Source organism: Eleutherodactylus coqui, chromosome 12 (assembly GCF_035609145.1).
Source record: "Eleutherodactylus coqui strain aEleCoq1 chromosome 12, aEleCoq1.hap1, whole genome shotgun sequence".
NCBI classification, from domain to species: domain Eukaryota; kingdom Metazoa; phylum Chordata; class Amphibia; order Anura; family Eleutherodactylidae; genus Eleutherodactylus; species Eleutherodactylus coqui.
Genome location: NC_089848.1, coordinates 109,431,765 through 109,445,446, shown reverse-complemented (window position 1 = coordinate 109,445,446; position 13,682 = coordinate 109,431,765). Strand labels below are relative to the sequence as shown.

The following is a 13,682-nucleotide window of genomic DNA, read 5'->3' as shown; positions in this document are numbered from 1 at the left end:
GGTCGCCGCCCAGCTCTGTATACAAGTACATTGTTGCTGCTTTGTGAAGACTTGGACGAGCCGGAGAAGCGTTTGGCTACAATGTAGTTGCCGCCTCTTCTTTGTCTCGCTTGGCTCGGCTCTGGAGATGTCGCTTGTGTCCTGCTGCTTTGTTACATTTCTTTCTTCTCTCTTTTATAGCTCTGTTCTTTTTGGCTGTTAGACATAAAACGTGTCTTGTTGGCAATGCGGCTCAGATGGAGCAGATGAAGAACGCATGTGGTTCTAGTTTGAGGAGCTCATCTATTTCCTTTGCCCTGTTCTTCCTTCTGTACCGGCTTCATAGAGGAGCCCAAAGCTGGAGTAGCGCTACAAAGCGGGGCTTGTACGGGGAGCGGAGGACACGTTCGACTGTCAGGCTTTACCCCGACTCCCGGCGCTGCCGCCTCCTGCGGATGTCAAACATCATTTCACACTCAGTCACTACTAAGTCTTCAGTCATGAATAATGCAAGGTGTAAATGTGGAGAATAACGTTACTGAAAGCTTCTGAAGTCCTACAAGATTGTCTCAAGAGTTAATTAACTTTTTACAATTAACGATTGTATGTCATTCAGCAATGTCAAAGCGAGGGGAGCAGGCTAAAATGTTGGGGGGGTTGGAGCTTGTTTGGATGGGGATTGGTCACTTATAGAAGCGTACAGCTTTTCCCCAAAACTGCTTTGCCCATTTGGGTGCGACCGGCCATCCATCTACTGTCCGCTTTAATCTCCTGCTTTCCCCCTAATTAATTGGTGCCTTTTTGTATTCTGCTTTGTGTGGTTCTAATCCAGTAAATCTAGCTGACAGTTTTTGGCAGTCCTGGAATGCCGTCCGGCTAAACAGATTACGGCACATGACAAATTTCACTTAGTCTCTTCTGGCCTGGTCTCTGTCATTCCATAATGTTGTTCTTACAAGAAAAAATGATCCCATTAGAGCAATTTTGACTAGTTTTGCTGTCCAGCTGCTTCTTCTCCCGCTCAGATCCAGTACATGTGACATCACAATTATTTCAGAGACGCGACCGCGGCGATCCTCGCAGAAGGCTATTAGTTCTGCAGATGATTGGGGGAACATTTCATGGCATGTAAGCCGGTTACCGCGGACGGTGTACTTCCACGATGGGTGAATGGCGGTATATTCGCAACACTTCAAGACTACTTGGTGGTTTGTGGGACAGATTCTGCTGAAGTCGGCCGCATAAGATTGGCATGGATTTCTCTGGGCAGGATGTAGATTTGCTACAGATTTCACTTTTTGCAGAGCAAAGGGTTAAATCCACAGTGAAAATCTAAGGAAAGAATTTAACTTGCTCTGGATGTAATTTCTGCATCACATCCTCAAGTCAATTCCACGATAACGTTTTCCCACATGATGGACGAGATTTGTTGGCCGCGGGCCGGCTTTACACAGGCGATTTAAATCGCGCGAGATTTGTCCGTTGCGAGACATCAATATGAAGCTCAGTCTTTTGAACGGAGTCATAAACATAAGCAATGTTTTCCCGCATGGCACAGCGATGAGATGCTATGTGGGGAGCAAATCACGGCATGTCGTATCTGTCTGCGGGATCTCGCAGCGCCGGCCACATTGAAAGCAATGGGAGAAACTCTGCAATCCCCTGCTGCGGCTGTAACAGTCGCGCCGCAGGATGCCTGCATCTTCAAGTGATGCCAAGCCGTTTTGCCATGAAAACTCCTCTTATCCCTGGGGATTTCACATGGTGGGGAGCGCGATATGGGGGTGCGGTTCACAAGCCTATACCGCTCCCCGTGTGAAGTTAGCCTTACTGTGCGTTCTGACGACCTTTTGTGCAAAAACTGAATGGACAATCAACAGCATTTACGCCACATGGAAATCCCTTAGATGGGGTTGTCTGAGATTCCAAATGATGATGTGAGCTCTCCCCTTTAGGAAATAATGCAATGTAGGATACCTTTAATGTGGTCCATGGAAAGGTAGCCCCTAACTATGTTGCATCAGGAAAATCAATATTTTTAAAATATTAGAGCTTTATTGATTAGCCCATTGTTACAACACATGCTGGAAATGATCCCTGTTCACTTCTAGGCACTTTGCAATATATTGGCTGATACTGCCTGCAGCTCTTCAATTGAGATGCTGCAGATAGTGTTTGTGATAATTTTCTTAAGCCCATCCAGAGTATACATACGCTTTCCCGTTTATAAAAAAAAAAATCACATGTGAGCGAGTCTGGAGAACGTCGCAGCCATAACCCCTTGCTCAGAGTCCACTCTTCCGTAAACCGTTCATGAATTGGTGCCGTGAGTCGCGGGAGGTGCGGCATGTTGCCCCATCTCGTTGGAAATAGCAGTACATTCTTCCTTCTGGGGTTGGTTGTAAGACTGTTTTAAACATCCAGATAAACCGCAGTATTTACAACTGATTCAAAGAAGATTGGGCCACTATTCGTGCTCCTGACCTGCGCACCAAGTGCCAATTGTCTGGTCAGGCAGTGGTGGTTCGTGACTCGTGACCGAGCGATACCTCATATTCTGTGAATTCGCGTCACCTGATAAATGAAGGTCAGGAACGCTATCCATTCCCAGCATTGTTACAAGGCTTGTATGAGGAGTCTAACATCGGTTTGCAGGAATGCTGCCTTACAATAGGTGGCGCTGCAGAGTTATTGTTCCATCCCTCTTATTTGCATTCTGATAGATGAAATCACGCTTCATCCATTATAAAGTGTAGCAAATCACGCCTTTCGCTTTGTCGCACTCTTTCAGTTTCTGCGCAGACATTATTCGGTATGGTTTCAGATAATTCAGCTCTGGCGGACGTGTCGCCCGCGATCACCAACTGGCCGGGGCGGTCTGCGAGGGAATCTTCAAGGGCTATTTGCTATGCGGTGCTGATTGTCACGGATGACTTCGGCCGTCCAGAGCGACGGAGCCTGTGGTCTCTTCATTTGCGACAGTCCTGGTTTGTCGCCATTTCTGAAGGCGGCCCTGAAAAATGCAATTTTCATTGCCGAAAATGTAATTTTTCTCTTGCATAAAAATCACATGATTTTTCAGTAGGAAAATAAAAAAAATAAAAAAAACATTGCGTTCGCATGAAAGTCAGACGTACACACGGGGGTGTGATGGGACTGTTCGCCCGCAGGAAATAACGGGCTGTTTTTCTATCTCACCGCGTCTCTGCCTGCGCAGAATCACGTGTGTAAATAGACTCCTTTTAAAATGTTTTATTTCCGTACGTGTTTTCTGCGTTTGCAACACACAAAGCTCGCACAGGGAACTCGTCCGTGGAAATGCAGCCCAGGGCCTCTTTACGTGGGCTAACGTCACAGGAGTTGTGTTTGCGCACAACGCAAGGCGCTCGTACGACGATGTGGTAACTGTCGGTTCCAATAAGTTAATTTACACGGATGCTGGCGAATACTGCGGGATGGAAAAACCACAGAATGAGCTCGCAAACCGTACTGCAGTCACATAAAACCCGTATATACATGCGAGTGCAATGTGATTTTTACATTTTCTTTCCTTTTAAAACCACTTGCATGTAAAAATCGCGTCTACATAAACGCGTAAACGCATCACAATTGAAGTGCGATGTAGGTGGGATGTTCCCAGACCCACATCGCAGTCGCTCATGCCCCCCTAGACATGTACCCTGCGGCTTTATAATGCTATGCTTGACTTGGTGCGACGTCCTTTGCCTTCCGCGTTGGCGTTCTGCCAGTCGCGTTTATTTCGCCTGCTGCACTTTGAGTTTGACAAGTTTTTCTTTTCTTCCATCCACAGCTTGTAGCTATATATGAAGAACAAGATCCGCATCACGGGGGCGATGGCACCAGCGCCAGCTCCACCGGCACCCAGAGCCCGGAGATCTTTGGCAGTGAACTTGGAACGAACAGCTTGTCGGCGTTCCAGCCTTACCAAGCAACAAGTGAGATCGAGGTCACCCCGTCGGTCCTGCGAACAAGTAAGCGCCATTTACGCATTTTACTAAATGAGACTTCACCTATTGAACATTTTTGGATATTTCATTATCGTTTCCTTACCTGGTGGAATCTGCGCTCGAAGTGTATCTGAAGAAGCTTTACTCCTTGGCCAAAGGGCCAACTTGGTTGTGGTCTTACATAAGGGTGCGTTCACACGTAACAGATCTCCATAGTGGAAGATCCACAACACAATCTGCATCAAAAGCCGCATTAAAATCTGCCTTAATGGTTGTGGCTTTTGACTGCGATTCAGCTGTGGATCCTCCGCCGATTTCCGCCTGCACATAACGGCGCTGCGCTCCCCTCCAAATGCTGAGCGCTCCCTGCCAGCCCCAAGAGCGCAGCACACAGCGTCACCCGTCAGCTGCCACTCAGCGCCACCACCGCTGCTCAGACGAAGCAGAAGCGGACCATCTGTCTCTGGGGAACAGGTGACAGCGCTCAGTTGGCGGGTGACTCTGTGCTGCACTCTTGGGGCTGGCTGGGAGCGCTCAGTATTTGGAGGGGGGCGCAGCACCGTTATGTGCAGGCGGAAATCGGCGGAGGATCCACAGCTGAATTGGGGTCAAAAGCCACATTAATTATGACACGATTTTTAATGTATAGATGCTGCAGATTTAGATGCAGATTTTCCATTACGTGTAAATGTACCCTTAGGGGAGAAAATGAGGGCGACTGTTTAGAAGGATTTGTTCAAGTAGGACAACCCCCTTGAAGGCCTTCTCCGGCTTTAAATGGTTAAATGCCTATCCTCAGTAAAAGGCTCGAACAGCAGATCAGCAGAGTTTCGTCAACTGGGATCTCCGTCAATCAATTTGTTGGGCTGTTGTCATTGTGTACAGAGCCGAGTTCCTGCAGGAAGCAGACAGCTTCGTTCCCACTGCAGTGGCCAGGATTGGCATTACAGGCAAAGTGCTCACTGAAGTGCACGTTAACTTTGCCTGCAATACCAGGCCTGACCACTGGAGGGGAACGGGAGTTGTCTGCTTCCTGTAGAGATCAGCTCTGCTCACAAGTGCAACAGCCCATTGATCAGCTGATTGGCAGAGGTCCTCAGCAACTAACCTCTGTTGATCTATTGAGGCCGCAAGGAATTTAGAACTATACAATCCCTTTAACCCTTTAGTGACCACCCGTACGTCTTTTCACATCCTGGGTGTCTGGGCATTATTCTGCAGGGCCGGCATTCCGCTGCAGCTTTCTCTCCCCATTGAGAGGAGTGAAGCTGCAACAGAAAAAAAAAAAAGGATTGACGTGCCGCGGCTGTCAATTTCACACTGCATTGCCAGCTCCACCCGGCTTTGCCGCGACGGATAGGCTGCCCCATGTGGACGAGATTTTAGCAAAATCTCATCCACATGTCTGGCTAATCCAGGGATTGGGAGCCATGGGCAGATTTGCTGCACGGAATTTCCGCGGCAAATCCGTCCTGTTTGAACCCAGGCTGGAGGAGTGACCGGAGCCCCCCTTGGTATAAGAAGGTATCGATTGGCCTTATTCAGACCACTAACTGTAAAAAGTAATTTACAAGAAGCCCCAGGAACGCTCGCCTTCCTGCAGTTCCAGGAGCAGCTTGTTGAGCGCCTTCTGTGTGAGCACCGCAGCAAGATTATGAATCCGCACAGAGCGCCACTTTACCCCCCCTTCCCCCCCCAAAAAAATGTGTTGGGTTTTCAGCAAGCATGGGAGGAGGAGGGACACCTGGTTTTATTGCCCCATGTGCCCGTCCCAACCGGGCCTCCGTAATTACCCCATTTACCCCTGTTTAGAGACATACCAAACAATTTTATATCTTTTATTTAAGATTCAGGGGTGCGATTCTTTTTAGGGAGTCAATTTTTTTTTTCTTTCCCCACACAAGTGTACAATGGGGCCTGGAATTTGTTCAGTTGTGCCCAGAAATCCAACGGGTGTTCCCTCCATTATAGGCCTAGCCATGTGTCCTGTAAGCAGATTAAGGCCACAATGGGTATGTCTCTGAACGGGGAACAAATGGGGGTATCCATTTTGGGGTGCAAATCCTCATTTTCATGTGCACTATAGAAAAAAAAAACTGTTTCAAATGACATATTTGCAAAAATATGACACAATTTATTTTTTCTCCTCTTAATTGCATTAACTGCTGAAAAGAAACCGTGGAGTCAAAATACTGATGCTTGAAATGGCTAATTCATCTCCTTCCGTATTGCTTGTGCCGTTGCACACATACTATTGACATTGTGTAGTTTTGGTCTCGCATTCTTCGTCAGTTTCTCATATTGAGTCTATTATATTGTGTCCAGGACTTCTGACTAATGCAGCCTGACATAGACGCCCAGTCATACGCCGGCATTATGAAGACATTTACGTAAGCGGCAGAATTAGAAGAGGGAGATGCAGGACGAATCTATAGTGAATGGCGTAAATAGCCGGCGCTGTTAATTATAAGGTCTGCATGCTGATATTGTGTAGTATATAAAGCAACGCTCATTGTGCTTGAGACTTCTACGAGGGGGGTGAAGGGCTTCAATTTGGGTCCCCGCTGTATCTTGTAATTGGGCATTGGGAGAACTTACATCTGTACATCCAGCTGGTCTGACAATACACTGATGAAACGGATCCAGATCAGCCGCCCGCTTTATAGAGCTGCGAGATTGGGCATGATAACAGAAAATGGACACGATTTTTATGGAATGATCTCACCAATTCAGCCTCTAAATGTTACTTCTATGCTGATGTCTTAATGGGGCTCATTCACATAGTTGTAGTGCACCAAACTGCCAAAAAACAAGGCCCAATATATTTAGATATCTGCTGATACAAGCCGTGTGGACTAAACCTGCATTGGAAAACCACGTATAGTTTGGCTGTTCCACCTGTTGTTAATGCATGTACTGAATGGCCCCCCAAGATACCTATTGTGTGCTAAATTGGCTGGAATGTCAGTTGACGAGCTCTGCCCAAGGCCGGCCTTAAAGGCTATGGAAAGCTTTGTGCATTAAAAAAAATCAATACACACATCTTATGAAGTCAATGCAGGGAGAAAAAAAAATCACTCATCTGTTTTTGCATTTTTTTTCCATCTCATGCATTTAGAAAGCCTCATACTTAAGTTGCAGGCTCTCCTATGGTCAAGTTTCTGGCTGTGGGGTGTTGGTAGCCAGTTGGTAGCTAGTTTCTCCTGAGAAGCTCGGCTCTCCTTCCTCTCTCCTCTTTCAGAGGTTGTGTAGCATAACCACACCCATGCAATACTACACAGCTGTCTCATCCTCTCTCTAAGTAGCTGCTGGTCTTGTTCCCTCTTAATGCTGATAGGAACAGTGAATTTCAATTAGTTCAGATGGGTGATGTTTAGCCACATAAAATCGGCCCGGACGGAAAAGATAGCATATATGCTGCTGATTCCAATGGAATTTTGACACAGCGGGGGAAGATAGGTCTTGCCGTATCTTTTGGCCATGATCAGCCGGCAGCTCCCATAGAAGCCTATAGGAGCTGCCAGCAAAGGGATAGGGAGCGCTGCTAAACTGTCAGCTGGCTCTATGAGCCAGTTAAAGGATTTCTCCCTGGCTGATGGGTTCTTGGGCTGCGGCGTATATACACTGCACCCGGCCGTGTGAATGGGCGATAAAACACAAGGTTTAACTGCAACTTGGTCATGGCTTTCTCTCATTTATGCGTTTTTCGGCTGCTCTTCCCAAAGTATGCTCGGATGTTTACACCAGACACAAAACTCACTCAGAAGGTGAATTGTCTCCCTCCGATTCGGACCTGGACGAAGTGCAGGCTTCCAAACTCTCCACCATATACTGAGAGTTGCTGTAACAACAGACACCCTGTAAGTATCGTCGCAGACACTGCAAGAAAGACGCCACAGATGTAGTAAGACGCTCCAGGCCTTCTCCAAAGATCTTTCCTCCTCATGAGCATTTTTACGATGTGTAAGGCCGCCTGCAGACGAGCGGGTCGGATCCGGCAGCGAGAAATCTTGCCGCGCGATCCGACCCGAGCGCCTGCAGGGACGAGCGCGTACTCACCCGCGCCTGGCGGCCCCGGCTCTTTCATGTGCCGGCTGCCGCGCAGCCGGCGCATGCGCAGACCGGAGCCGGCGGCCGGGTGAGTGCGTGCCCCGCAGAAAATTAGGACATGCCGCGGTTTGTTTGACGCGCGAGATTTCGCGCGGCCAAACCGCGGCCGTCTGCATAGGAGTGCGTATTTTAATGCACTCCTATGCAAACTTTCAGCGGCGGAAATCCCGCGGTGGGATTTCCGCTCGTGTGCAGGCGGCCTTAATCAGGGAATGGAACTTTCCTGACAAATGTTTGTTGCAGTATCGCAATTAAGTGCGAACCAATCCCATCCATGTCTGTGCCTTGTCCTAAGTATATGTGTCATAAGTCTGTATAAATACACATGCCTCTTCGCATCTATTCCATTTTAGCCTGACGAAGAACCCGAGAGGTTCGCAAGCTCACTATTACATCATGTGTTTTTGTTAGCCATTAAAAGGTACCATGTCTACAAGATTACTTGGTTTCTCTGGCTGGGAACAATCACATTTTGCTCTACTGGCTAACACCGGACCAAACCTTATTATCACTATATATCTAAGCATTTAGAACTTATGTATCCCTTTCTGGAGGAATTAGTATAAAAAAACAAATGGCTGCCTTCAGCTGTAGTGGATCCTCCAGTGTCCTGGTTAGGGAAACCCACCACTCTTCCTATAGCGGCTGCTTTGTCTTTCCAAGACGTGTGTGACAAGAAGATTGAATCCTTAGCCAAATTCTCCTTTGAGGTAGTAGGTTTGAATCTTGGGACAGTTTTTGCCTCTACCTGGGTCAGCAAGGCCACCACTGAATGGGTCAAGCGACTACACAGAGGTATCCTCTCCTGTTCTTTGCCTGAAGAATTGGCAGATATGGTGCATCAGATCTATCAGGCAGAGAAGTTCATTTGTGATGCTTCTCTGGACACGGCCAGGCTCTTGGCTCGTGCTTCAGTAGCCACACACCACACTTTGTGGCTTAAATCCTGGGACACAGATGCCTCCTCTAAAAGGTCTCTGATAAACCTTTCCTTTGTTGGTGCAAGGCTTTTTGGCCCTAGGCTTTGTAAGGTCATCTCTGATGCCACCGGTGGAAAATGTTCCCACTTGCCACAGAACAGACCCTAGGCGTCCGAGAGCTACACTGAGGTAAAGATCAGTTTTGTTCCTTTTGCCACCCAAATCCTTGGGCTCCTGATTAGTAAAAGAGCAACACAAGCTCAAAAGCGAAGGCCCTCCTTTTAAGCCCAAACCCTCCGGGCACCAGCAACCACAGCACTCAGTCGTTCTCTACTAAATCCTCTACATAATGGGTCCCGGGTGGGGTGGATGACTTTTCCTATATAAGGAGACCTGGCTTATCCATGTCTCAGATGCATGGCTTTGGGAGGTTGTTTCTTCAGACTACGCCATAAAATTTTCAGCCTAACCCCCATTCATCTCCTCAGATGAAAAATTCTGAGGTCTCCCACCCATAGGCCAGGTTCTTAGTTCACAAAGCCATAACATAAAGCTCACCTGCAGCAGACTTGCCTTGATGTAAAAGCACTTTTTCTTTATTCCATCCTTATGAAATAGGTACAGGCAGCGACGTTTCGGCCAAATCTTGGTCTTTATCAAGCATTCACCCAACACCCATTCCCCGCCTTAAATAATAAAATACCTATATCTGCCAACAAATCTAATCAGCATGTTATTGCTCCTCCTCCTCATTATCCCGAACACCAAATACCTTACAGCTGTTGGTTCCGGTCTCCAGCTACCAGATGTAAGAGGTCCCATAGTCACCATGGCGTCCAGGCCGTCTGTGTATACCGGCGTCTGTGTCCATCTCTGATGTGTCATCACAAGGCGATACGTCATCACGTGATGACGTATCGAACACGTTCTTGTTTTCTCCAGCATTCTCCCAGCAATGTCCTACAGCCCTCTGTAATAGTAGCTTCCTCTATTCGTTCTCCAGATCTCCTCCACCATCCCCCCATCAATGTCCTACAGCCCTCTGTAATGGTAGCTTCCTCTATTTGTTCTCCAGATCTCCTCCACCATCCCCCCAGCAATGTCCTACAGCCCTCTGTAATGGTAGCTTCCTCTATTCGTTCTCCAGATCTCCTCCACCATCCCCCCAGCAATGTCCTACAGCCCTCTGTAATAGTAGCTTCCTCTATTCCTTCTCCAGATCTCCTCCACCATCCCCCCAGCAATATCCTACAGCCCTCTGTAATGGTAGCTTTCTCTACTCGTTCTCCTCCGGATTTCCTCCACCATCCCCCCAGCAATGTCCTACAGCCCTCTGTAATGGTAGCTTCCTCTATTCGTTCTCCAGATCTCCTCCACCATCCCCCCAGCAATGTCCTACAGCCCTCTGTAATAGTAGCTTCCTCTATTCCTTCTCCAGATCTCCTCCACCATCCCCCCAGCAATATCCTACAGCCCTCTGTAATGGTAGCTTTCTCTACTCGTTCTCCTCCGGATTTCCTCCACCATCCCCCCCAGCAATGTCCTACAGCCCTCTGTAATAGTAGCTTCCTCTATTTGTTCTCCTCCAGATCTCCTCCATCTTATCCCACAATGTCACGCAGCCCCCTGTAATAGCTTCGTAGAAAGATTGTGAATGCTCCTTGACAACAGGGCAGCAGGTTAAAGGGGTTGTCCTGCAGCAGCAAGTGGGTCTATACACTTCTGTATGGCCATATTAATGCACTTTGTAATGTACATTGTGCATTAATTATGAGCCATACAGAAGTTATAAAAAGTTTTTCACTTATCTGCTCTGTTGCTGGCGTCCTCGTCTCCATGGTTGCCGTCTAATTTTCGCCGTCTAATGGCCAAATTAGACGCGCTTGCGCAGTCCGGGTCTTCTTATCTTCTCAATGGGGCTCCGTGTAGCTCCGCCCCGTCACGTGCCGAGTCCAGCCAATCAGGAGGCTGGAATCGGCAATGGACCGCACAGAAGCCCTGCGGTCCACGGAGGGAGAAGATGCCGGCGGCCATCTTCACCGGGTAAGTAAGAAGTCACCGGAGCGCGGTTTGAAAAAAAAAAAAAAAAAAACGTTTCGGCGCGGGACGACCCCTTTAAGGCAGGAATTGTCTGTTACTGTAATACAATTTTAGATTTCGGTCCTGAAGTACCTTGGAAAACAATATAAGCATAGGAACCAAGGGGGGTGGGGTGGTGATCGGGACATTTAAAGGGTTAACAGCCGTGCAGTCAAAGGCGGCCGAGACTCTTGGTGTGTATGGAGCGGGTTCTGCCCTCAAGCCCGCTGCATATCCAGGCACCGAGGGGTGCAACAGAACAGACACAAATCATCCTGTAAAGTACAATTGATTTCAACTGTCTTCTCTCTCTCCCCGATCCTCCCTAGAAAACTTGCTGTCAGCAGGGGGCAGGCCCCGTTTAACAGATCTGTGTGGTATAACTGCCCCGTGTGGTTGTTAACTAGAACTACATTTCATACAGCTCTGTTAGGAAGCGATGCAAACGGATACTAATTATCCAGTCTCACGGATCTGTTGTGATTTTAACCTGAAAAGCAAAAATCCGTTAACAAAGAAAAGAAAGCTAATGTGAAAGTAGACTTGGTTGCAGGAGGGGCTTCCAGGGGTTGGGAGGGGGCACACATTCTCCGTAATATCTTCACATTAAAGCGCCCCTCCCGTTTTGGGACCCCGTTGTCCCCAGGACTGGATGCGGAGGAGGTATAATGCCAGCTCTTCTTCCTCTCTGCTGGTTTCAGGACCTATTTTCAGTCATCCAGGATGGTTGTCAAATTCTCCAGACTAGTCCCCACAATGCATTTAGTGTTAGCATTCCCTGCTCTCTAATTGGCCGCTCATGTGATCAGCACTGGCCAATGAGAAATCGGAGAGCATTAGCTACATAGAAAAATTGCTACAATCTTCCTCGCTGGAAGCAGAGTCCGAAGCCAGCAGATTGGGTGAGCAGCGGAGAAGGACTGCAGGTCCCAGACTTCCCCGGCCCGGAACAGGGTGACTTTAAGGGCAGGGTTTTTCACATCTTTTAAAATGTCTTCAGGTCTTTGAAGTCAAAGCCGGTTCAGGATCATTAAGGTAGAGGGAATAAGGGCCGGATACAACGGCTCCTTTCTTGGATCCACTCCTGGTTTTGGCTTCAAAAACGGCATCAAAGCTCTTTCAGTAAAACTGCACACGTGAACGCATCCCAACGGGGCGAGCACCTGATTGCGGGGTGTGAGGATCACCGTTGGGCTCAGACCTGATGCACACTAATCCGCCGCCAATTTACATCTCGGTGTATAAATTTGCAAGTACTCCTGGTGCCGGCGACTCCGCTGCTTCCGCTCTCCCCAGCGAGGGCGACTGGTTCACAGCTGATGATGAAGCAAACCGATGTGGATTCCCCACTGAACGCGGAACACAAGACGCAGGTGAAAATTGGCACCTAATGAGCAATTTGGCAGATCAAACGGGATGTCGGGCTGAGAGGAGAACGGTGCTGAAGCGAGCGCTTGTCTCCCTGGTGCGAATCCGGGGCCTTAAAACCGGGGGCCTTTCTGCCGCGCGGCCGCGTGCAGCGTCTTCCCGCACCCCCGCAGCCGCTGCTTCATACTGCCGTATTTATTCAGATTGAGTCTTTGGGGATAAAATCTGTTGAGAAGCACATTGCTTACATTTACAAAGAGAGATGTGATGAAACGCAATCTTCCCAGACAGCACAAAGTGAATGAATGCCGTCCCCGGATTCACAGAGCATAATGCAAATTCGGAATTGCTGGCGCTCTTATCACGTACGGCGGGGCGGCCATGAATGCCTTATTTTTAGCTTTCAAATGAGTTCAGAGATAATAAGGGCATGTTTGGATCGTTCATTGTATGGCGGTATATTTATGAGGTGTATCTGATGATATTCCCCTTCCCTTGCTGTATACGGTATCAGACGTCAGTAAGGCGTTATAAAGCCGCGCAGAGGACACAAAAAAGGCGTTTTTATTCACCACAATGTCGTCTATATTAACCCCTAACAGTCCTGTTAAGTGGAAGGTCCCTCCTCCATCTTTTATTCTAGATTTTTGAATTTTGTCATCTACATGTATTTGAAGCAGAACTGTCGCCTTAAGGACATTATTAACCCCTTCGGGTGCGTTCCCACATAGAGGTACCAGTTTGTGGCTGAGAATCCGCTCAATCAGATCTGCCAATAGCCTCACAATCTTGCCGACCTTATTGGCACAATTTTGCATTCTCTGGCAGCCACCGCTGGGCGGACTCTCAGCTGGTAGCGGTACGTGGGAACGCGCCCATAGTAACGTAACAAATTTTAGCCTTCAGAGTTGGTCATCTCCACTTTTGTGTTCCACCATTCACAATAGTCACAGCTCACCTCCTCCCCTCCCTGTACATTGACTACTAGGCCTAATAATAGCCTGACACTTCCTGATCTGTGGAGAAAACTTCTCAGCTTTCATCTCATTATTATCACAGGCAGGATTACACTGAGAGGAAACACCTATATATAGATAACGGGATCCACCGTTCACAATAGTCACTGCTCACCTCCTCCCCCTCCCTGTACAGGTAGGATTACACTGAGAAGTGACATCTATATATAGATAACACAGGATCTAGCATTTACAATAGGCAAAGTCACAGCTCACCTCCTCCCCCTCTGTGCAAAATGAAC

The 13,682-nt window shown here is 48.0% G+C and overlaps 1 protein-coding gene across 5 annotated transcripts in view; it reads left to right on the top strand.

The window, feature by feature from the left end:
* Positions 1–13,682, top strand: part of PARD3 (par-3 family cell polarity regulator) — a 535,977-nt gene that overhangs the window by 127,636 nt on the left and 394,659 nt on the right. For all 5 annotated transcript variants that reach the window (XM_066585804.1, XM_066585803.1, XM_066585801.1 and 2 more), the window contains exon 3: positions 3,791–3,971. In XM_066585804.1, the coding sequence (XP_066441901.1) occupies positions 3,791–3,971 (181 nt within the window). The remainder of the gene's footprint in view (positions 1–3,790; positions 3,972–13,682) is intronic.